The sequence below is a fragment of the Hibiscus syriacus genome, unplaced genomic scaffold (assembly GCF_006381635.1).
Source record: "Hibiscus syriacus cultivar Baekdansim isolate YM2019G1 unplaced genomic scaffold, ASM638163v2 tig00116962_pilon, whole genome shotgun sequence".
Classification (NCBI taxonomy): Eukaryota; Viridiplantae; Streptophyta; class Magnoliopsida; order Malvales; family Malvaceae; genus Hibiscus; species Hibiscus syriacus.
In genome coordinates this window covers 5,282,250-5,306,193 of record NW_024063488.1, presented here as the reverse complement: position 1 = coordinate 5,306,193, position 23,944 = coordinate 5,282,250, and the positions used below count along the sequence as shown (strand labels likewise).

Sequence of the window (23,944 nt, the reverse complement as noted above, 5' to 3'; positions counted from 1 at the left end):
AGCTAAGAAACATAGAAGAGCATCACAAAAGTCTAAAGAGTAAAAATATGAAAACAAAACAATCCCACATGGCTAAGAAACATAGAAGAGCATTCCAACCGACTTCTATAAATAATAGATGTAATTTGGCATTCAAAATCATGGAGTCTTTTGGTGAGCACAGAGCGAACTATTCTTTCGTTTCAATCGAGCTCGAATTTCAGGCTTCAATCGAGCTTTTAATTTTTTTTTTTTGAGTTTGAGCCTTTTTTAATTCAAGTTTCAATATTATATTTCAAGTTTAAGTTGAACTTGATAATTTTTAGCTCGTGAGTTTTTGAGTCGAGTTGAGCTTACTTTTAAAATTTTCGAGTTTGACTCGACTCGTTTAACAAACGATGTCGTTTGATTTAATTTTTTTTAGAAAAAAAAAACAGAACCGGTTTTCAACCGGTTCGAACGGTTCACAGCCGGTTCAACGGTTCATTCCGATTCACTGGTAACGGTTTAACCGGTGTAGAATGAACCGGACCAGGTAGCGGTTCCCGGTTGAATTGGCCGGTCCGATCCAATTTTCAAAATACTGTTCAAAACATTATAATTTGATCTTTTAATCTTATTTAAAGAATTTAATAGAAGATATCAGCGTACTAAAATAAAATATATTAATACAAAAATATATTTCGAAGTTCGACCCAAATAAGTAAATTGAGGTATTGCTGTAGGACATTGAGTTTGTCTAATCCGAAGTCCGGCCCAAATACATGGAAGGAAAGACAGGCCTTTTATACTGCACGGTTTCTGTCGATCAAAGCTGAGCATAGGTAAATCAGCTAGGGCCTGGAATAACAAAGCAGCAAAACAACAATGAGTTCCTCCTCCACAGCTCTTCGAGAACTGCAGCGGGACCTCGAAAACAAAGCTAACGATCTCAGCAAACTCCAAAAAGGCAAGCCAAACCAAACCAAACCCATTCTCATCGTCTTCTTTATTCAATTCCTGTTTGATTTCAAATATTACGATTAAGAAACCCTATGGTTATTTTTTTTATGTATTCATTGAACGGTCTCCCCAGATATAGCGAAGAACCATCAAGTCAGGAAGAAGTATACTATTCAGTTGGGGGAGAACGAGCTAGTCCTCAAGGTTTCGATGGGTTTTCGTTATTGTGCTGGTTTAATTGTTTGTAATTAATTAGCCTTGATATGCCTTTTTATGATTATTTCTTTTGTTGAAAATTTTCTTAGGAGTTGGATTTATTAAAAGAGGATGCAAATGTGTACAAGTTGATCGGTCCAGTGCTTGTTAAGCAAGATTTAGCAGAGGCTAACGCCAACGTTCGTAAGAGAATAGAGTACATCTCTGCTGAACTGTAAGTTTCCTTTCACATTTTACTTGTCACCTTTTTCTTCTGTTGCTAAAGAATACGTGGATAGTTTATTTTGTATCAGTTCCTATTTATCTTATCTAAGACTAAGAATCATTTATAGTATTATTTTTTATGGGACATTTTAAGGCTATGTTAGGCACTATCTTCTGTATACTAAGGCTAGGCTTCGGTGGTGTTTGGATTATGAATTTTGATGTAAATGAGTGGGTTTCAAATGTGTTTGGATAGTATATCTGATTTCGTTTTCCTGGAAATCTTCCCACAATGTGCATTTTTATATAATTCACATCAAGCTTTACAGAGTTGTAATCAGATATACTTCCTCTGTTACTTTTTATTTTTACATGCTTAGGCAATACCCTTGTGCGTAATGTGCTATTGGGATTATCATTCCATGGTTTCATGTATATTAAATTTAAAACTTTATTTCCGTCAACAGGAAGCGGCTTGATGGATCTCTTCAAGATTTGGAAGAGAAGCAGCACAGCAAGAGAGAAGCGGTTGGTTTTCTTCCTTTCAAAGTGCTTTTATTGTGCTGTTCTGATGCTATATTAAGTGTCTGCATTTGAATTTAAACAACAGTAGCACAGCATGTTTTTGAATTGCAAATTAGTTAGAATGAAAATTTTGACATCTGAGACTAAGATTGATTGTTAGTGTGGTTTGAGGCATTAAGCAAGGGTTCATTGGTTCTACCCGCATATGAATCCTTATTATAATAATTGTTGGTTCTTAATTAGTGACTGAAATAAGTAATTTCTGTGGGGGTGCTAATTTGCTAAGAATCTATTTGTCTACTTTTTTTATTCTAACGTGCACTATTTACTTTGTTGGCTTTGCCTAATTCATCAGGGTCCAGTTTCATTTGAATATGTTTTTAATTTAAACCTCTATTGTAATCTTAGAAAATGTAAATAGATATATCAGCCATATTTTCTCTGTACTCTTTTCTACCCGCTCTCAGGTGACATTCCTGATGTATATTTTGCAAAAAGGTTAAATGCATGAATATGCTCTTTTTGTTAAGCATAACAAAGTATTTGAGTAAAAGCAAAAATTGAATTTGATCATTGGTTTTGTGTCTACTAGATATTGAAGGTGCAACAGACGATTCAATCTCATCAAGCAGGAAAAGCCAAGGCTTAGCCCTTCGTCATATTTTTGTCAACATGAGTACCATCGTTCTAGTGGAATGATATTTAGTGCTATATATCATTCTTGCAAGCCTCTGTTGGAGCTACAATCTAGTGTTCTTGAACCATTGTTGTAAAAGCTACAGTGTGTAGTTTCCCCTTTAACATCTAATAGTCATGACAGGATCATAAGTTGTTCTAAGCAATGCATTCTCTGGCTTTTCGGTTATATTGATAATAATTACCACTTAAATTTGCAGTTTGATGGGTTTTAAAGTCGCATATTGATATGGTTTGATTTCCTCTCGTTCATATTATCACTGCACTTGTTACTTTCTCTCTCTAAAGATTCTTCTTTGTCGCTGATGGTGGTGATGACAGTGCCACTTTTGACCACCGTGTTAGAGGTCCTGTGAGAGAAAAGAAGCTGAAGCCGTAATTTTTGAATTTCAAACCTAGTGAGAGAAGCTCTCGCTTCTCTATTGGTTTCAAGGTGTTTTTGTTTTCATTCATCTTTTCTTCATTCATCATTTCATCTTTACCATCGCCGTCCGACGTCCGTCGTCTGCTGCTTGTCGACCGTCATCCGTTGGCCGTCGTTTTTCCTCTGGAAGATCGTCTCCTCACTCTGATTCCATTTTCCAGATTAGATTTACGAGAAAGTCATTCAATCGGCGCAGATCTAAATTTCATTTTTCATCGATTTACGTCGGCGTCCGTCTCCAGTTCACCCTCATTCCACTAGGCTCGTTGCTCTCTTGCGAACTAATCCCTTCTTCTAGCGTCCGGACTTCGTTGTCATCATCTGAGATTCTTTCTTTGTCCGGTTAGTCAAAAACAGAACAACCTTGGTTCTGTCAAGGTGTTCTCCCGTTCTAAACCATCTCTGATGGTTAGTTGAAGGTCTTATGCGCAACTTCTTCTTTCTTTAGACTTAAGTTTTTCCTGTTGGAATCTCTTTATCAACTCCACCCTTCTTTTCTTCGCCGGCAGTCACAACATTCCATCGCCGAGCTTGCAGGAATTTCGTCTGGTCATTGGATTTTTTACTTCAACAGTTTCATCACATGTCGGGTGTTGGAATCCTTCATTCTCTTCAGCAGAGACCTCCGGTTCAAGTTCCTCCACCCTCTACAGCCGCGCATTCTCTGCCATCTCACCCTTCTCATCATGATGTAGTTCGCACTATTTTCATTATGGGTCTGCCTGAAGATGTCAAAGAGAGAGAGCTGTAGAATTTTTTGAGATGGCTTCCAGGTTTTGAAGATTCGCATTTGAGCTTCAAGGGAGATAAGCCCAAGGGTTTCGCTCTCTTCTTAACTGTTAAATTTGCAGTTGCTGCTAAGGATGCCCTTCAGAAAATGGTTTTTGATGCTAAGTTGAAGTCCCTATTGCACATCGAGATTGCAAGGAAGAATCTTGTTGTTAAAAGAGTTGTAGTTACAGATTCTGATGCTTTGGACAAGTATGGAGGTTCTCATGTTCCTCTAGTATTGCCATTGTCAAATCCAGCTTATGTAGCATCTAGTATTCATATGCCTGTTATAGCGGCGTGTTGCGATGACAAGTCTGCAGTAAATGGTGTACACGAGGGATTCGGGGAGTCAATCACAAAGGGATGCAGAGTTGACAAGTCTGGATGCTTCACAAATTTGTTGAAAATTTACCAGAGAATATCCATTGGGAGAGGTTTGGATCTTTATTTTGCTCTCATGGTCGGATACTTCATGCTTTTATCCCAAATAAAAAGAATTCAAAAGGAGTTCGCTTTGGTTTTATTCGCTTTGCATCAATTGAAGAAGCAAGGAGAGCGATCTCAAAAATGAATGACTCTCGTATCGACGACAGCAAAATTGGTGTTTCTTTCGCTAAATTCAAACCTCGACATTCCTATTGGAGAAAGTCCTCGACAAGTGTTCTTCGGAAGTCCGAGATGGAAGATGTTTCGGGGAAGAATCATTTTAAAGTTTAAGGTGTTATAGATGAAGAAAAACTTCAGGTGTTGAGCAATTGTCTAGTGGGGTGGTGCAAGGACTTTGTCAAAATTGGTCATCTTGCTAGACAAATGCAAGTGAAGGGCCTCACTGGCTTCACCTTAATGAGAGCTGCTGGTAATGCGATTTTAATGATTTTCGAAGACAATGTTTCTTTGAGAAGTGTGAAGAACAATAAATCAAAGATTCTCACAGAGTGGTTCTCCTTAGTCGAAGTTTGGTCAGAGAGTTTGGTAATGGAGTGTCGTCGAGTATGGTTAGTTTGTGAGGGTGTTCCTTTTCACGCATGGAATTGGGATACTTTCAAGAACATTGCTGATAAGTGGGGTTTATTACTAGCTATCGACGAAAGTTGTCAGTCTCCATCATCCTTTGATCGGGCAAAAATTCAAGTCCTCACAAAGGTTGATGCGAGAATTGATGCGATAGTGGAATTGAAGGTTGGTGACAACTTCTTCAAGGTCATGGTGCATGAGATAGAGCCTTCATTCAAACCAAACTCTTGGGCTCCTAAAGAAGATGAGTCTCATTAGATCTTGTCTCTTCAATTATGGTTGTTTTAGTCTATATGGTTGTAGGTGTTGCTTTTAATTTGTATTATGTTCTGTTGCGCTGTTTTATTCCTACTACTGGTGGTGTAATTAGATGTAAGGTGATTAGACTGTGGCTTTGGATGATGTTATATGAGGTTAAAGTGTATGTTGTAATGATGTACATTACTATGAGATGATATTTCGTGGTGTCTTTTGTATCGGATATTTTATCAATAAAATTTGAGGTACTCTTTTCTTCCTTCCAATGTTCATTAACATACCTTTAGTATGTGAACGAATACGAAAGGAGTTTTTAATGAGATCTCCAACTTCTTTAAAAAAAAGAAAAGAAGAAGCTATTTTTAGGTTGCTGTTACGTCCTAAACCAAATAATCGAGTTAGTTTCCTCAAAACCTCTCACAAAATGTCTAGATCTATGTTTTTAGTTTCGAAGTTATCTACTTCATCACTCCGGTTTCCAACTATGTGGATTCTCTCTTGCTCATCTTCTCACCAGTCGAATTCACAAATGGATGAGCCAATCTTGAATCAGGACATTTCCCCTTTGTCAGCAATGTAGGGAGGAATGATGAACGCCTTCTTCACGGAGGCTGAGGTACTTCCTTGTTGACTTCTTCTTCCCATGCTTCTTCCTCGAACCGATTTGTTTTTAGGCGGCGGTTGTCTCTCGACTAAGATTGAGCGTTGCAACGGCAGCTTCTCCTCGAACAAGCCTAGATTTTGGACTAGGGATTCAACTGCTTTGATTGGACCTTTTAGATTTTTATTGGGACCTTGTTTTCTCTCTTTGTTTACGTCTTGTTATGGATCTGCAACTCCGTTGTTATTACAAAGGCAGCCTCGGATATGGGTTCCCTTAATTCCCACCCCTCCCGTCCCATGTGACCATGTTCGAACACATGGCTGAGACTATAGTGCCTCCCTTTGTAAACTATAAAATGTTAAAAGGGTAAACTTCTAAAATTTTAAGAATAAAATATCTAAAATATATGATAATTTAAAATTTTTAGGGGATGACTAGGGGTTCATCCGGACCATCCCTGAAGTCAACTACAATCCCAGGGGAATTAATGATAAATATTTTAATTATTTATTTTTTAATTTTTTAAATAAAAATAAAGGATATCTAAAATGATTTTATAAAAAAGAGAATTTCCCTACAAATGCACCAAATAACATCCCATAGAAATAGTTTAAAAGGTCTTAGGTAATAAATTGCAAGCTTGTGAAACTAATTTTTTTTCTATTATTAATGTACCAAACAATAATCTATCAAATTTAAATATTATTTAATATATTGATAACGTAATTTTTTTTTAATTCCATAAGTAAAGTAAAGAATTTGTCATGTGTCTTTAATTAATATTTTAACAAATAAAAATTAAATAATTAAAATAATAACAATTTCTTAATCTTATTTGTAGAATTAAAATAATTTATTATCAATATATCAAATAACAATTAGTTATATTTATTTATTTATTCATCGATGAAAAATGATAATATAATCTACTGATAATGTAGAAACTTGTACATATTGTAATGTCAAATGTAAAACTCGTATGAATTAATCGATCTGTTAGTATTTGAAGATATACTGTTTCTATAAATAAAGATTGGTAAGTAAAAATAGACAAAATGATGACTTGGTTACCACTGTTTACAATTCAACTCTTTCAACTTTTTTCCACTTGAAAACTAATTGCGATTTCTTTTTAGCAAAAATAGAAGTAATTAATTTAATTAAGAATAAAAAAATAGAATTACGACTAAGATTTATAACTAGAATTATAAATTAAACAAATACTTTATAAAAATTTCTACAATTCATTAACAAAATAATTAGACACTCATATCAAATAAGGATTATACAAAAAAAAAAGTAAAACATTAATCTAAAATGAGCATCATCTTTATCACGACAGCTTCAAATTCAACCACTAAAAAATAAACGGTAAGAATCGGGGCTCAAAGTTTCTTCAATTCACGCAGTTATAGGGAGCTAATGATACGGACCAAGAAAAGAGTTACTATTCACATGCAGTTAAAGAGCAGCAGTACATCAAGTAGGCAACTTGGAAAGTTGATACTCCTACCTGATTCCATACCAGAGCTGCTCAGAGTTGCTGGTAAGTAAAAGCAAAAAGTCCCGAAATCAATCTGAACACATGGGAAAAACAATTACAAATCAGCTCATATGAGACTAGTACCCCGGTTGATGAAACGAAAGAAAAGCAAAAAAAAAAAGGGGGGGATTTTTAAACCCTGGACGGCAGGGACGAACCTACGTTAATTACACTGTCCCCGAACTTCTAGCTCCGTTCGGACTTGGAACCTGAAACCACCTTACTTAACTGCTTTTGCTTTAATTCATTTCTAATTCCATAACCTTGTGAAAATGCAGGTGAAAAGTTTGGAGGCCACACATTTACCAGTCATTAATGCAGAGAATGCAGAAATTGATGATATACATGTCATTAGAGATGCTGATAATTTGTTTCTCCTTCAAAATGAGGGTGAGAATGTATTAATGTGAACTGATGATAATAAAAAAGAATCATGAATCAGCGCAGACAGTATGTAACCTTGAGGCAATGATAATGAAACATTAATATGGATATAAGAGGATCCGATTATTTGGGACCACAAGTGCAATTATAAATGTTAAGTCAAACAAGTTAATAACATTATGGTCATATTTCACTCGTAGTTGAGAGAAACACACGTATAAAGCCTTCGGTTATATCTTGACCGCCTAGTGAACATATCAATAAACCCACGCGGGTGGTCTCGACTCTCGGGTCGAACCTTCATCACCTCCTCGAACTCTCATTCTCTCTTAAAAGCTGCAACAACAAACCTCCTGTGATTAACAGTTTCTAAATCTCAGAAATTAAACCTTCTTTTCTCTGTTTTCTTTACTCCTCTTTCGTCTAATACAAATGCATCACAACCTAAGCACTCTATTCCGTCATGGTTTTCTTTGATCAAACATTGAACCATTTCTATGCTTTTCTTCTCATCTTCGTCGCCTTCTTACTCCTCTCCTATTCTTCCTCCCCTGTCTCATGCAATGAAATCCATCCTAAGATAAACGCTACCGACCCTTCTGGTCGCCAACCAGCCGCAGCGTACCAAGTGCTGCGCATCAAGAACACCACCCCCTACTTCTTGAACAAGCTGGAGAGGGGATTCGATAAGAAGAGGAAGAGGAAGTTGACGAAGCGAAGGAAGATCAACATGGATAGCAACTTCAAGACCAGGCCTTTCACCGTCATGCTTCCCAAGGGTTTCGTCCCTCCTTCAGGTTCATCTCCGTGCCACAATGACAAGCCTGACACGGCTGTTTCCCAGGACCTTATCTGTGGCCTCTCTGGCACTACTGCAAAACCCTAGAGCGCGATGTTTTCATCAGAAAACGTAATTGCAATAATAAAAAGATGAATGGTTCGTTCAAGCGGATTTTGTTGTGCTTAATTAGCTTTCCACTTTGCTATTGGACCATTCTTCATTTTCTTTTTCGATCCATTTTCTTGAATGATGGATTGAAAGCAATATTATACTAGGCTTGTAACGTGGGGATAAATGTGATAAAAGCGGACAGTACATAGATATTAGAGGATCTGCAAATCTTTATCTTAGTTTTACTTGTCTAGGTATTTCCATTTTCCTTGCATAGCTATTACGAGAGAGATATAAAGGCCGCCCTTGTTTCTTTCACAGATTTAAATGCAGTAGTGCAGCAAATATTGCTAGGGTTTACCTTTTTATTTGCATTACCTGGTCAACTATTTTCTTCGGACATGGATATCAGAATTTATATATGCAGCGTGTTCCTTGTAATATTTGCTTTAGTATGTTCCCATTCTGAGAAAAAGAGCATTCGTGAGATGGAAGATATAAAGCTGCAATAGGTTGTACACGTAAAAAGAGCATCGTAAATGGCTCATTCTCGATTGGGTAAAACTAAATGAAATATGGCTTGGGGAAGCGCTTACAAACTTAACAATGAAAGAAAGCTACACAAATAGGTTCGTGCCTTTTGACTTCCAATATTTCATTTGTTTTCAACATTAGAAAACCTTTACTAATGGCTAAGGGATACCCCAATTCTAGGATTAAAATGTTTGTTGCTTTGACATACTGTGCTGGTAAGGAGAGAATATCGCAAGTTTGCATGTGAAGTGGCTTCGTTTGTAGGGCTCATGTCTCGTGGAATAGGAGCATTTTCGTAGCGTCTACTCCATGCATGAGGTGGAAAGAAGTTGGGCTCATTTTAATTCGTAGAAACTTATTTCTTTAGTTAGAATGTTTATACCACTGAATGATATTTATTCTCTGTGAGAAATGAACCAATGACCTTAGCCAGGTCAAAGAGAGGTTCATCGTCTTCGGGGTTTAGTAATGAAGCCTAGAAATCATCGTCTTCGGGGGGGTTTTCTTAGCCTAATTCCACCTCAGTCCTCGGAAATTTAAACCCACAATTTTAATACAACTTTAACATATATTAAATCCTTTTTAGAAGCCGTTTCAAAAGTTATTGTCTAACCATATTTAAATACAATTATAATGCATTTGAACAATTATACTAATTTATAGATCTCATTAACTGAAATATAATGTATTTGAACAATTTTATAATTATAATTTATACTATAAAACATGTCATAAAAATTATAATAATTATATTTCAACTAAAAAGTTATAATATAATATAATTATATTTAACAAGCAAACACAATCAATAGATTACGACTCTATCCATCAATATAATATACATATTATCTATATACAATTTTCAATTTTGTTTCCTTCAAAGCTTAAACAAATAATAATAACAATAATAAAACAACAGAAAACACTTTAAAAAAAGAATGTCAAGTACATGCATGGGAGACATTTCTACTAAATCCGAACAAACAATGTAAATCCACCAATATCCGTTACATCATTTAATGATTATTACTGAAATTAAACTTAAATTATGATCAAGTTTTAATTCTTTATAAGCAACATACGGTCAGTTCTTAAAACATAATAAATCCATCTCTTCTCTTCTAGTTCATAATTCATCGTCAAGCGCCAGCACTGAAGAATTCTTCAATTATCTCATGAGTAGAAAAAAGTGATTTTTGGTAGAATCACTATGATCCACCAATATATCAAAAAGAGTAATCAAAATCATTGTTTTCCTTACTCTGCGGTCTGAATGTCGTTATCCACATCCATACGAAGAGGTTCCAAGGGCCTTTGATCAAAACCACCTGCACTTCTCAACAATAAAGAAGAATATAGAGATATATAAATAGAAGATAGAAGATTTGGAAGAAGAATTGAAAGATTAGTTCACACACACTCGCATATATATCAGTTCCCTGGGTTTTGTTTTCACAAACGTATGTATGTTAGTAGAAAAATTAGATGATTACTTTAAACCGAAAGTTTTAACATGATATAGATTAAAGTTATAGCAAGTCGAAATTATTGAACACTTCCTGTTGGTGAGAAACTAGAATAGAATATATATGCGTGTATGCCATTTTTAAAAGTAGTTTCAGCATGCTAATTAACCATATGTCCATAACCATGAAACATTGGATGACATAATGATACTTCATAGAAAGAACAAAATGTTCAGACAGCAGCCACCTACAACATGAACACAGACACAGACACAGACACAGACAAGCTCCAAAGGAAAAGCACAAAAATATGCCAGATTGCACTTAAATATCCGTAAAGATTTACTGTCAATATCCTTTAATATTGGATTAATCAATAACCCTTCAGAGTATCTTCTGCTTTGCCAGATCTTGCATCAGTCCACGCTTTGGCAATTGTTCTCTTCATTTCCTCATCACCTTCCTCGTACATATTCTGTAAATTTGACATTCGATGATCAACAGAAATAGTGGAAGTAATGCTTTATATAATTTGTACACTAAACTTACCTTCATTAAGTCCATGATTCCAGCCATTGGATCTTGCTCTTTATCCAAATTTGGTTTCAGCTGTGCACACACACACGCGGCATTTTAATTCAATTGCACAGCATGTAAATTGAATCCGGATTGCAGGCAATTACCTTGTCTCCCTTGAAGTACAAATCGGACCAATCCCCTTTAGAAGCTTTGAACAATGTGATGATGACTCTTGTAGGCTTAACTACCACTTTGCATTTCTCTAGTACAATTTCCTTATTCAATTTTGGAACAGCACATCGATAGTTCTTTCCTTTGACATCATGAAATTTAACATCAAATGACATGGATTTGAACTCTGTTTGAATTTTCTCCTGCTCAACTCCTTCTAGGGAGACATATATCTGTCCCGTAAATACAACATTAGGCATAAAATTCAGATAACACTATTTCTCTTGTGTAATGTTGGGAAGTTTTGATAACAACAATGGAGAATTCTTAAATCTTTACGAACATCAATTTTATTACCTTGACTTTATCATTATCCTGATCCCAGCTGAACGATGAGACTGAAACATAAGCCAACGCTGGTTTTATAGGAGCCTTAACCGAGGTTGATATTCGAGTTGGAATTTGTGAAGCAGTAGGAGGAGACACTGCATTTCCATCTTCTCTCGATGTCTGCAACTGTAGAATCCATGAAAGATTCGAATCAGAATCAGGTAAATCTGAACAAGGCATGGTTGGATTGTCTTTCAACAAGAAGACAAGAATGTAAACAAGCGTTCAAAATTTCATTTAAAACATGAAAATTCAAAGAGAAAACAGAAAACAGAAAACGATAATAGCAAATGGGAAAAAACTGAAAACCTTTTCCAAGTTTCGAATTTCAGAGGAAATAAGAGATAGAATACGTGGCCTCTTTGCAATGCTTTGAAGATGCCTTAGTTCCTCCAAATCCAGCGCCAATTCTTCCGCCATTCTTCTCTTGAACTCACTCTTCTTCTGTCTCTCCTACCTTTCTTTTCAGCGTCGATAAGAAAAACAGTTAAAGCGAATCTGCTTTTCAGTGGAAATTGCTAGAGGGTGTTGACGTGTTCAGGATTTTGAGAGAAGAAAAAAAGAGGAAAATTCTAGAGGTTTTTACGATTGCATGATTTAAAATGGAAAATAGATGAGCAAATGACAAGTGTCAACGGGGTTAGTCCTTTGGACTCGGTCAAATAATTTTTGGTCTCCAAACTTGGGCTTAAAACCCCTCTTATTAGATTATAATATTATTTGGATTAGGCAGTAATTTATTCTTTTCAAGTAATCTAAGAGAATGAACATTTGCATTTCTTAATCTAACATACATACGATAGATCAAAAGATTTAACAATGTAACTAGAAATAAAATTTTCATCTATTATCATTATTCATCAAGTTATAAGGTTTTTTTTTTATTATGTCCCTTCAGTTTATTGAATTTGAACTTAACTTTCTTTTTTAAATTGTCAACATTCCTAAACTTAGTAAGTTTGAGACTAAAGGAAAAATTTATGAGATTATATCTAAAAGACAACTCATCAAAAATATTGAGTTCTTATCTTTGAATTGATTGATTTTCATGTGACTTATTAGTTCCTCCAATGAGATGTCATGCTTCTTATATTTCAAAAAGTTTCGAAAGTTGAACGAGGATTTGGGTAACTAATTTCTCACACATCTTCATACCTTAAATCAGAATGTCATAAACTAATTTTTCCTAAGCATGTACTTATTCCATGATTGACTTATCATCAATCATTTGGAGCTTTAATCATTCTCCGACAACATATTTTTCATTTCATGTGTCATTAACTCCGTACTTATTTTCTAATTTTTCATATAGATTTGATTGATTTGTCTTTAATGGAAAAAATTAAAGCGATTGTTACTCATGTGACCTCTGACCAACTTATTATCTATTTCGAACTTAAGGATCTTAAGGTAGTAGTATTTGTATTGGGAGTGTTGGGTGTAATGACTGCATATGCGGTTGTGGTAAGAGCTTTGGACTTGGTATTGGTAGACAAGTTGAATAAGACTTTGTTCACTTCTAAATGTTTAAAAAAGTGTATTTGGATAGAACAGGAATGTATTTGTTGATGGTAAGAGCCATATTTTCAATAGTAGTAATTTGTTTCTAAATTGTTAAATAATTACTAATGCAACAAATGAGTTAATATTGATAAATAAAATAATAATAAAAATAAATGTTATTGCATCATGGTAGATCACTGTCTTAGAGATAAACTCATTCTATCGGCGTAATCGCAAATTAGATGTGAAGCTTTATTATTATTTTGGTCCCTTTCGGATTCAAGCCTCCTATTAGTTCCTCCTAGGCCCTCTTACTTGTTCCCCTGATTATCTCTAATGCACTCTTTATTTCTTTGATAGGAAAAAGAATAGATTACTAATAAGTTTTGATGAAAGCATACGAAAATCTCACTTAACCTCATTTTCCACTAAAAACGATAATAAATTATAGATTATTAAACTAAAAAATAAAATGTGAAATTAAATCCATATAGGAAACTTATCAAAATGAGAGAACAGGCTGGCTGTTTGTTTACTGCTACCACTAACTGGTCTCAAGTTAGGGGTGGTTGGATTTGGGACAGAATTAGAGTAAGGAATGACAAAGTGGTTTGGCATGACTTATATGGTTCCCTGCGCACATACCTAAGTATTCTTTGATTGCTTGGATGGCTATCCTCGACAGGTTGCCAACCAAGGAGAGATTAGCTCGTTTTACAGTGGTGACTGATACTCAATGTGGGTTCTGTGGGGGCTGATTTAGAGTCGAGAAGTCATCTCTTCTCGAATTGTGTTTACTCAGGGAGAGTTTGGGATGCTATATTGCTAAGTTGTGGATTGCAGCAGCAAAGCATGAGCTGGGATGACCGGCTGTGCTGGTTGAATAGAAGTTTAAAAGGAAAGTCTCTGCTAGTTCATATTCTCAAATTAGCATGGACAGGGTACATTTACTTCATTTGAGAGGAGCGTAATCGAAGAATTTTTAGAGGTTTATCTCGCCCGTATGCTGCCATTATAAATGCTATCAAAGATGCAATTAGAATTAAACTGTATAGATTCAATATAAACAGGTTGGATACTGTAAATAGTTAATTATGTACTGATTGGGAGATTGTATAGTTGGTTTGTTATTTTGTATGAGCTTGCTGCTTTCTTGGATGTCTTGGATGAAATACAATGACTGATTATATATAAAAAAAAAGTTCTCTTTTACATAAAAATCCAAATTCGATCCACCAACATAATTGGGAAAAGGAAAATTTATTCTCGTTTGGGCTACTTATAGATCCATTACCAACTCCCAAATACCAATGTGGCAGATTCTAAATCCCATACCACTAGTTTTGGATAATATATATTTATTTATATAAAATTTAAAGAAAAGAGAAGGAGCTATTGATTCCTTAGCAAAATTCTTCAGTGCGCCGACACACCTACATAAAATAAAGCACGAGTGATTAACAAAATGGATTTCTGTGTTTGCACTTTTTGACTTTGGCCTAATCTTAGTTATTATTAACTGCTTCGCCCTAATAATTCCGCTGTCAACATCAAGCGATTTGAGAAATAGAATTATCTTTGATAATAACGATATATTAAAATAAGAAAAAATATTTTAACATAATTATTGGAATTTATTATTTTTATCTGTTATATATATTTTGTGTGTGAAAAATAGATTATGTTAATGAAGGCGATTGTAGAATCAATATAAGAGACATGGACAAATAGACCTATAACTTCAAGGTTCATGAAAGCTCTTTATAAAAATCGAGGGTGGAATTGTGTGGAAAAGAATAATTGAAATTATGATAATATCCCAATGACGGGATATCAAAATATAGCTATTTCACCAACATATCACACAAGCAAAGGCATGTGCTAAATTCCATGAACATGGGGCCTCAAACAAAATGGTTCATTTTATTTCCACTAAAGTCTAAAAAACATGTCATTAGCTTTGAACCTTGATGGGGGGGGGGTGTCCTTTGAACCTTATTGTCCACATCTTAAATATTGTTTCATAGTAATAAAGGTCATAAATTTTTGAGTGGGAGATCTTTATTGTGGGGTGCATGTGCAACAAGTTGGACATATTAACTGAGGATGAGCTTACATTGTCTCCTCATCTCTATAGAGAAAAGAAAAGATAGCCCATATTCAAAAGCTTCTTTGCGAAAAAGGATGGCATATGACCAATGCTGACGGTCATTCGTCCACAGGGAATAAAGCAAGGGCCGCCCAATTTCAGGCTCGGGACTGAGAAAGCTCCAAACAGAACCTTAAACTATTCATTTATCTAATACGCTCTTTTCTAAACTTTTCATATTATACAATTTTTTAAATATTATCATCATTCTTATTTTAAGGTCTTATATATATATATATGGATATAAGAGCCGTAGTGAATTCCACGTCCAAAAGTGAAAGAAAAGCTTTTCTTTGCGACGAAACATAAATTTATTTATTGAATTCTCTCTAACAATATTAAATATGTTTTTTTTTACATCAACTGAGAGAATAATTCTTCTAAAATATCCTTATACTGCCACAACGAAAAGAAATACAATGACTAACTATCTAGTGTTTTCTTTTTCTTCTTTAATCCACCTCATTGATCTTCAACGTGATCAACAAAAGAAAATCAACACATTCCACAAGAGGGTATGTTCTGAAATCATCCGCATTTGATCATATTAATGGATGATTTAATCCTTTTTTTTGAACTTGTATGTTGAAAGGGATGCTTATGAAACCATCATCGGCTATGTAGAAAGTTGTTCAATTTGGTGAGTTAGCTCGTGAAAAAATTGGGGTTACCTTTGGTCTTGTCAGATGGTCTTTTCTTTTATCATTTCAGGAATGACAAATGACCTAAAAAAGGAAAACCCAATTCTTCTTTCCTTACCAAAATGTTTATGTTTACATGCGGATGAAGTCACCGTTTTGTTTATTGTCTTGTCATAAAAACTTGGACAATTAGCCAACACACAAACATCCAGTTCATCAAGCTTTGGTATGTCACCTTTGAGGCCTGTTCCAAAATAAATACCGATTTAAAAAGAGCGCAAAAAAAGGAAGGAGATAATTGAACTTTTTCAATTGCCTGTGCTATACAATTTGTTGATAAATTTTATTGGTTTAAATGGAGAATTAGAATAAAACAAACCCTGTGGTTTGATCACCTTGGTGGCAGATGAAGTAAGAGAAATGGAAGCTGGTGATGTTGAGGAAGATGTTGCCAAAGCAGAGAGGCCCACATTGTAAGCAATGGTTCCATCAGGTTGAAAGAGACCGTAGTTCCTTTCTGATGTCGGACCGGGCTTCAAATCTTCATTGAACAAAGCAAACAAATACACTTCCAACCTCGTATTTGGTCTCAAAGGTGTCCCTTCATTACTCATCTGCCTTCTAAGCAGATTCCTGTTGTAAGCAGCCGCATTCTGGACGGTAGCGCCGACCTCATCAGGATCCCCTTTCGATGGCCACCCCGTCTCTGAAACCCTCACCTCGATCCCACCATAACCCAACCTAGACATGGCATAAACCACAGCATCTACCTGCGCATATAACATGTTGTCGTAGTGTAGCTTGGTGTAAGGGTCGACCATTCCTGGGTTCTTGTTGCAAAGAGCATAGTCCAAGGATATCTTGTTCGGGGAATCCTTGTAAGCAAAATACGGGTAGGCATTGATCCAAAATGGTGAACCGGTGCTGGACAAAAACTGCAAAAACTGTGACATGGCACTCGAGACCTCACCCTTGAAACTACCGGCTGAAGGAGGGTAGGATTCCTCGAGAACCGCTAATGAATTGGGTGTCGAAACCTGAATGTACTTATCTAGGCCTATTCGAGCTAAAGCGCCATGGATACTGACGATGGCGGGGACAAGATATCCTAGTAACGACGTATCGTCGTCGGTGAAGATCTCGTTTCCCACGGCGATCCCGGTGATCTTGGTGGCCGGAAAATAAGGCTTGATATGGGTAGTAACCCATTGAAGTGCTTGTTGGGGATCCACTATGACGGGTAACATTTGGTTTTCAACTGTGACGATAAGTTCAATGTTGGAGTTGGCAAATGTTGTTAAAATCTGAGGATTGGTGTCGTAGATTCTTGCTTTTGTGAGCTTAAGGGAGGTCAAAAGATCAAGAACCTTGTCGGGTGGAGGCAAATTGTCGCCAACTTGACCATAATTGATGCCTAAAGAACGAACTCCTTGTATACCTGTAAAGTAATTATGAGAAATACATTAGCTTAAAACACATTCGACAAAGAAATTACTAATGATATGCAAATGGAACTTTGAAAAAATAATTACCTGAAAGACAGAGAGAAAATACCAGGAAAACATGGATCATCATGCCAATTATTCTTAAAAAAAAAAGCTTTGCAATGAAGAGAGAAAGAAGAAAGTGTGAAGGTATAGGGAATTAAATAGAGGAAGTGAATTCTTTTCTTTGCTTGTTTGAAATTGAATTTGGAGGTCAGTTGTCTGAAGAGGGTTTCAGCTTGCCTTCACCGTGTTGCTTTTGTTATCTTACCATCTTAAACTGGGTTTTTAAACCCACTTGGGTTCCTCCAGTACTCCATGTCTTTCTTTTCAGACATGGCTTGTCTGTTTCCAACACACGTCAACTTCTCCCAATTCCTTAAGGGTAAGATTTATGACACAAATGCCCCCGCCCGCTTTCTTCGGACAAAAGGAAAGGGGGAAATCCCACCGTTGGTTTAGTGTAGATTATAATTAATTTTCTACTTGTTAACAAACGATAATATATTTTTATTTTTAATAAGATTTCCATTTATTATATTATACGAATGAATCTATGGATGTTTACATTTAATTAGCAAAATTTTACATGTCGAGGTAAGGCATAGCCTAGAGGTATCATTTTTAGAGTTAGGAGTGAAATTAAGGAAAGGGTGATAACATATATTTTACTTTAATCTAAAACAAAATCCATCCTTTAGATCCCTATACATTTTAGGGTGTGTTTGGTTTGCGGAATCTTACATTACCAAAGAGAATGTTATTTTCCGGCCTTGTATTCACACATTTAGTTCACGGAATCTTACATTATCGGGAATACTCTCAATAGTAGTATTTTTTGATTAAAATGGTAGGAATATCATTAACTACAAATTCTTAGGTAATCTTACATTCACACCGCTTTAGACAATAATACCCTTGGACTAATGAATTCTTTTTATAATTATCCTTCTAAATTCTTATTTTTTTATACTTTACTCAAAATTATAAAAATAATAATAATATACAAAGAGTTTGATTTACTAAAACATTAATAATTTTGAGAATTTAAAATATTTTATATATTTAATATTCAATATTTTACTATTTATAATTTTATGGGATGAAAAAAATAGTATTATTGTAAAAATGTAATTATTTAAAATAATATTTTACTACCATAATATTATTTTTATATCATATTATATTTTATATAAATAAATATGATACTTATGAACATTATTTAAAAATATAAATTTAATATACTAATTATATTAATTATATATTAAATGTAATTTCTCCTCAAAAGTTAGATAGTATAACGATTAAAATATTTTTATGAATTTTCATTCAAATATATATATAATAATATTAAAGTTTAACTTTAAAAAAAATTATCACAAGAATAATTTAATAAAATATACATCCAAGTAATCTTATATTTCTCCAACCAAACATTATAATCTTACATTCCTGCTAAACAAACCAAATAAGGTAATACAATAATCTCATAGTAATGTTACATTTCAGTAATTTTATTATCAAATGTAATCTTACATTACGTAAACCTAACGCCCTAGTGCTTAGATTATTGAAGGGTGGTCAAATACTTTTATGTAAAAGGACACGAAAGGCTGATTTCGTGACTCGTTTTAACCAACAAAACTACACTGCCCACAATGGAGTGAAATTTACGTTAACAAGGCTTTTTATTTCCCTCCTTTGCATGTGCCCCCCAATGGATCAACGGGATGAATGGTAACTTCAACATATAAAGCCATCACCAGTAGTTGCAACAAAATTATAATGATCAAGTAAAGTGATAAAATTGCAAAGCTTTATTATCATTATTTTAGTCTAATCGTGTTTTATCATAATTAAAGTTATAACTGATGCTTTCCATTCATGCCTATATTTATTTATTTTCTTTTATCACATTCAATTGGATTTCTTGTCGTAAGGTTTTAAACTAAACACTGCACCATTTATGAATCACTTTAAAGATAAGTTAATTGACGGGTGCGGTTTCTCCTTCAAATCAAGTGGAAAAGAATTGAAATCCAACCATCTAATTAATTTGGCAATTTGAAATGCACAACTGGATGGGAAAAAGTTAGGACTAGAAGAGATATTGTTGTGACCCTAGTTGAATAGAGTTGTAACACTGCTTTTTTGGGAAGGAGACAGACAAGGTGTGTGTAACAACAATGGTTTCAAGTCTTTTTGTATGTGGGAGAAAATGTTTTCAAAAGATGACAAATTAAAACTAGGGTAAATTACATGTTTAGTACCTAAATTATTACATTTGTTCTATTTTGGTACCTAAATTTTATTTATTTATTCTCAAAATCATACCCAACGTTTAGTTCGGGTTTCATTTTAGAACCCGCCATTAAAAAATAATTGAAGTGTTGACGTGTTATTTTTTATTTTCCCAATGATGACGTGTCATTATCTTATGGTAAGACGTTAACACTATTGTTAAGTTTTTAACAGGGGTGTCAAAATGAAACATAAATTAAATGTTAAATATGATTTTGAAAAAAAAAATTAAAGTTTATATATCAAAATGAAAAAAACCTAGTTTAAGTGCTAATGTAATTTACCCTTAAAACTAGAAAAGAAGCACCTTTGAAAAAAGTAAGGTTTGGGGAGTGGATAAGGAATGTATACGTAGAAATTTCGAAAGATAAGTGTCCTTATCTTCACTTATCGTTCTTTTCATTATCTTATTATTTTATAAGATGCATATTTTAACATTTTTGAGCTTATAAATTGTTTAAATTTAATTTTAAAATATAAATTTTAGTTTTTGTTTAAATCTAACTACTTTAATTAAATATCAAAACTCATATATTTATCTATTTAAACTCGGTTTAAAATAATTATTCAGAATTAAAATTTTGCATTAATTTAATTTTTATGTTGAATAAAATTTTGTTACATTTTTCTTTAGAAAAATATAGTATAAAACTTTAGTTTTTTTTTTTTACTTTTTAGTTCATCGTTAATTAATAGGTGACATAATCCACCTTTAATCAAGTAATTGTCATCTATACTTTATCATAACTCTTGTTATGTGATTCATCTATTTTCTCTACTTTCGGTTCCCCCCTCCTTTTACCTCTTGTTTTGTTTTTTTTTCATGTTTATTTTATTTTAATTTTGTTTAATACGTCTTTTTATTTTTAATGGAAATGATATAAATATATTTACCCATGCAACTTTTATTGGATCGCATCTTTTTCAAGATTGAATTTGACGATGTATCTTTAATTGGTGTTTATTTAATTATCTTGCCGATATATTTTTGATTTGAAGTCATAAGTTGGTTATTCCATATTGATAGGTGTTCTTAATAATCTCATGTCAGTCTTGCTTAAGTTGTGATAAAGTTAATTATCAATGTATTGTCTTTATTATATTCATTTTTATGTTAGTATTTTATGATACTAATCATTCTCTATCGATAATAGTCTTTGTTCGTATATCATTTTTTTAGAATTATTTGGTTGAATTTTTTTCGTGTATGATTCATTTTTGATAATGTAATAGCTTGTTTTAATTTTTATTATTTTTCTTAAATTGTAATTTTACTATATTTTCATTTTTTCATTTAATAAAATTAATCATTCTTATTAGTTAAAAGGAAACTTCATTACATTGTAGTAACTTTTTGCTTGGATTAACAGAGTTTCTTAATTAAAAAAATTAACATTTTACGTGGATTTGGTTGGCTCAAATGCACCTAAATCTTTTTTTAAATAAGTCAATTAGCATGAAAAAAACATGTAACATTTGGCAGGTGCTCCCAACATTAAAAGAAAGCAGGTATTTTAATTAAGGTTTTGAAGCAGGTGGGTATATATAGTCAATCCAGATGGCCATGAGATAATCTTAAAATGGAGGCGTAGTCAAACGTTGTCATCATCCATTAAGTTGAGAATTTTGTTTATTTAAAATTTTGGACGATCCGATCGTGTCAGACTTGAAAGGTATAAATGCATTGAAAACTGCAATATGCATGGCTCAGGAAATTTAGAAAAGATAGTTTAATCTAAGATAAAAAAAGGCACTATTAAAAATGGTAGTATTTCTTTATTATTTTTAATAAAATATTACTTAAAATATTATTTTTTCTACCAAAAATATTAATATCGGTTATTATCGAAAATATTATTTTTTTGGATAATTTGATTTTATTACCCAAAGAACAATGAACTGCTACAAATACAATCAATGTTTGGATTTACAAAGATCATCATAAAAGCAAAATGGCAATTGAAGATAGAATTAAATAATACCCCATTGGTTACAAAGAGAAATATTAGCAGTGTGTAAGCGATTAATATGCCTTCCCCTTAGTTTGAATCCAACAGTTTCCTTGATCGAACTGAACATAGCTTCGACAGTTGATGCACGAGATTGAAAAATCCTCTTGTTTCTTTCTTTCCAGATTTTGTAGATCAAAGCATTCGAGGAGAGTTTCATGATTGAAGTGAGGAGGGAAGATCCCTTCCAGTTAGCAGTTGCACAAGCGTAGAGAGCATCCCATGAATGATGCCTAAACCGAAGACCACTACAGTAGAAAATTGCAGACCATAGTGCAGTAGCTACCTGGCACTAAAAAAATAAATGGCTTCTTGTTTCCATTCCAGCACCACAAAATGTGCAGTGGCAGTCAATGACGATCCCCATTCGATAGAGCCTCTATTTTATGGGGAGTCGGTCAAGGAATGTCATCCAAGATATAAGGCTATGTTTAGGAATTAGAAGAGGGAACCAAAGAATAGATTGCCAGTGAACTTTCGGGTTCTTCACCCTAATGTCATTCCAAATATCACTAATTTTCTTGGAGATCGAAGGAATAATAGAGGAGGCTTCAGACCTTAGCATCAAAATCTGTTTTAAGCTCCAACTCATGTTTGATTTGACTGTAACAGACCAAAAATCATTAGTTCTAAACATGTAGCTCTTTATCCATGCTACCCATAAAGATCCTTCATCAGCTAGTATGTTCTTTATAAGGCTCATCATGCAAGCTTTGTTCCAAGTTTTTAAATCCTTAAGACCAAGGCCTCCCTCTGATTTGGGATGGCAGATTTTCCGCCAACCTACTCTAGCACCAGTTGCAGGTTTGTCAGCCCATTTCCAAAAGAATCTAGAACATAATTATTCGATATTTTTAATGACAGAGAACAGTAAGAAGATTTGCCTGCACCAATAGTTAGTAATGCTAAATAAAACAGCTCTAATATGCCAGCATAACTTATAGTCTTACCATACCATTGATGTAATCGATCTTTAATGATGACAATGAGGGTAAAACAATCTTTTTCTGTAATTTTCCTGGTAACCAAAGGAATGTCCAGATACCTTATTGGGAAGCTACCAAGTTTGAATCCAGTATTCATTTTCAATTCATCAAGAGTGAAATTAGAAACACCAGCAGTAAAAGAGTTCACATTTTGAAGCATTTAATTTAAGGCCAGAAATTTCATAAAAAATATCAAGAACAGAAGTGACTCCAATGATAGAGTCTACAGTTCCTTTGTAGAAAATTAATAGATCATCAGTGAATGAGTGGTGAGTAAGACCAATGCGCTTGCATTTGGGATGATAACTAAAAGGACCTTTAGACGCAGCCAAGTTCAAGAGCTTGGATAGGACATTCATACAAAGAACAAATAGGAAAGGGGATAGGAAATCCCCTTGCCTAACACCTCTTGCTCCTCTAAAATACCCAATCAGACTCCCACTTAAAGAAACTGAAAAGCTTACAGTTGAGTATCAAGTTTCAATCCAAGAAGTAAAAATGGGAGGGAGGTCCATAGCCTTTAAAATAGCAGATAAAAATTCCCAATTAAGAGAATCAAATGCTTTATGGAGGTCAAATTTCATTGAACAACGAGGAGATATATTCTTTCTATTGTATCCTCTCACTGTTTCCTGGGCTAGAAGGGTGTTATCAACAATGGATCTGCCCTTCACGAAAGTAGTTTGGTTAAGGGTGATAAGATGAGGGATTAAATTGGATAGTTTGTTAACAAGGATTTTGGTTATTGCTTTATAAACCACAGAACGACAAGAAATTGGTCTAAAATCTTTAACCTTACTAGGATTAGGGATCTTAGGAATCAAAGCAATAGTTGTGGCATTGAAAGCAGGAAGAATGTAGGATTCCTGAAAAAAATTGTAAAATTGCAGCAGCGGTGTCATCACCAATTATAACCCATGACTTTTTAAAGAAAATATGGGGCTTTGTCGTTTCCTTGACTAAAAAACCATCTTTAATTTCATTCTTAGTAATGTCTTTGCTAAGGTTAACAACCAGGTCAGTACGCAAAGCGGAATGAAGGAGATCTCTGAGCAAATTATGTTCAGTACACTTAACCATTGGGTCAATAGAGCCAAGGAGATTAGAGAAAAAATTGATCACCTTAGAGGACATAGCATCAAAAGATTCTAGTCTATTTCCATGATCATCAATCAACAGTCTAATGGTGTCTCTTTTATTTTTAAAGGCAACAGCAGAATGGAAGAATTTAGAACATTTATCCCCTTATTTGAGCCACTGAACCTTAGATTTTTGCTTTAGGAACATAGCTTCAGCATCCTCAAGAAGCTTAAGATCTTTATGTAAGGGAATTTCCAAA

General features: G+C 34.2%; 4 protein-coding genes across 4 annotated transcripts; 2 read left to right on the top strand and 2 right to left on the bottom strand.

Annotated features, from left to right (window-relative positions):
• The first annotated feature begins 761 nt into the window (after nucleotides 1-761).
• On the top strand, nucleotides 762-2,755 carry LOC120190644 (prefoldin subunit 6-like). Its single transcript, XM_039193692.1, has 6 exons — nucleotides 762-928; nucleotides 1,055-1,125; nucleotides 1,227-1,351; nucleotides 1,809-1,869; nucleotides 2,459-2,539; nucleotides 2,595-2,755. The coding sequence occupies exons 1-5, from the start codon at nucleotides 847-849 to the stop codon at nucleotides 2,513-2,515; spliced, it is 396 nt and encodes a 131-aa protein (XP_039049623.1). The 5' UTR covers nucleotides 762-846; the 3' UTR covers nucleotides 2,516-2,539; nucleotides 2,595-2,755.
• A 5,268-nt stretch (nucleotides 2,756-8,023) lies between these two features.
• On the top strand, nucleotides 8,024-8,446 carry LOC120190526. Its single transcript, XM_039193598.1, has one exon. It carries the CDS (start codon nucleotides 8,024-8,026, stop codon nucleotides 8,444-8,446), a length of 423 nt encoding a protein of 140 aa, XP_039049529.1.
• Nucleotides 8,447-10,697: 2,251 nt separating this feature from the next.
• LOC120190385 (calcyclin-binding protein-like) lies at nucleotides 10,698-18,295 on the bottom strand. Its single transcript, XM_039193472.1, has 6 exons — nucleotides 18,283-18,295; nucleotides 11,842-11,953; nucleotides 11,500-11,658; nucleotides 11,136-11,375; nucleotides 11,002-11,061; nucleotides 10,698-10,927 (listed from the first exon to the last, which is right to left on the bottom strand). The coding sequence occupies exons 2-6, from the start codon at nucleotides 11,950-11,952 to the stop codon at nucleotides 10,826-10,828; spliced, it is 672 nt and encodes a 223-aa protein (XP_039049403.1). The 5' UTR covers nucleotide 11,953; nucleotides 18,283-18,295; the 3' UTR covers nucleotides 10,698-10,825.
• Nucleotides 15,793-22,765, bottom strand: LOC120190525 (glucan endo-1,3-beta-glucosidase 14-like). The gene is made up of 5 exons (XM_039193597.1): nucleotides 22,665-22,765; nucleotides 22,234-22,449; nucleotides 21,593-21,867; nucleotides 16,221-17,263; nucleotides 15,793-16,069 (listed from the first exon to the last, which is right to left on the bottom strand). Exons 1-5 carry the CDS (start codon nucleotides 22,763-22,765, stop codon nucleotides 15,986-15,988), a joined length of 1,719 nt encoding a protein of 572 aa, XP_039049528.1. The 3' UTR covers nucleotides 15,793-15,985.
• Between the last annotated feature and the right edge of the window lie 1,179 nt (nucleotides 22,766-23,944).

Coding starts and splice junctions, on each gene's coding strand:
- LOC120190385 (XM_039193472.1), bottom strand. CDS start 11,952: ATGGCGGAAGAATTGGCGCTGGATTTGGAGGAACTAAGGCATCTTCAA. Junction 11,659..11,841: donor AAATTCGAAACTTGGAAAAG/GTTTTCAGTTTT, acceptor TGGATTCTACAG/TTGCAGACATCGAGAGAAGA. Junction 11,062..11,135: donor TGTACTTCAAGGGAGACAAG/GTAATTGCCTGC, acceptor GTGTGTGCACAG/CTGAAACCAAATTTGGATAA.
- LOC120190525 (XM_039193597.1), bottom strand. CDS start 22,765: ATGCTTCAAAATGTGAACTCTTTTACTGCTGGTGTTTCTAATTTCACT. Junction 21,868..22,233: donor TTTAGAACTAATGATTTTTG/GTCTGTTACAGT, acceptor TTTCTACTGTAG/TGGTCTTCGGTTTAGGCATC. Junction 16,070..16,220: donor TTACTTCATCTGCCACCAAG/GTGATCAAACCA, acceptor ATTTTGGAACAG/GCCTCAAAGGTGACATACCA.
- LOC120190644 (XM_039193692.1), top strand. CDS start 847: ATGAGTTCCTCCTCCACAGCTCTTCGAGAACTGCAGCGGGACCTCGAA. Junction 1,352..1,808: donor GAGTACATCTCTGCTGAACT/GTAAGTTTCCTT, acceptor TTCCGTCAACAG/GAAGCGGCTTGATGGATCTC. Junction 1,870..2,458: donor AGCACAGCAAGAGAGAAGCG/GTTGGTTTTCTT, acceptor TGTGTCTACTAG/ATATTGAAGGTGCAACAGAC.
- LOC120190526 (XM_039193598.1), top strand. CDS start 8,024: ATGGTTTTCTTTGATCAAACATTGAACCATTTCTATGCTTTTCTTCTC.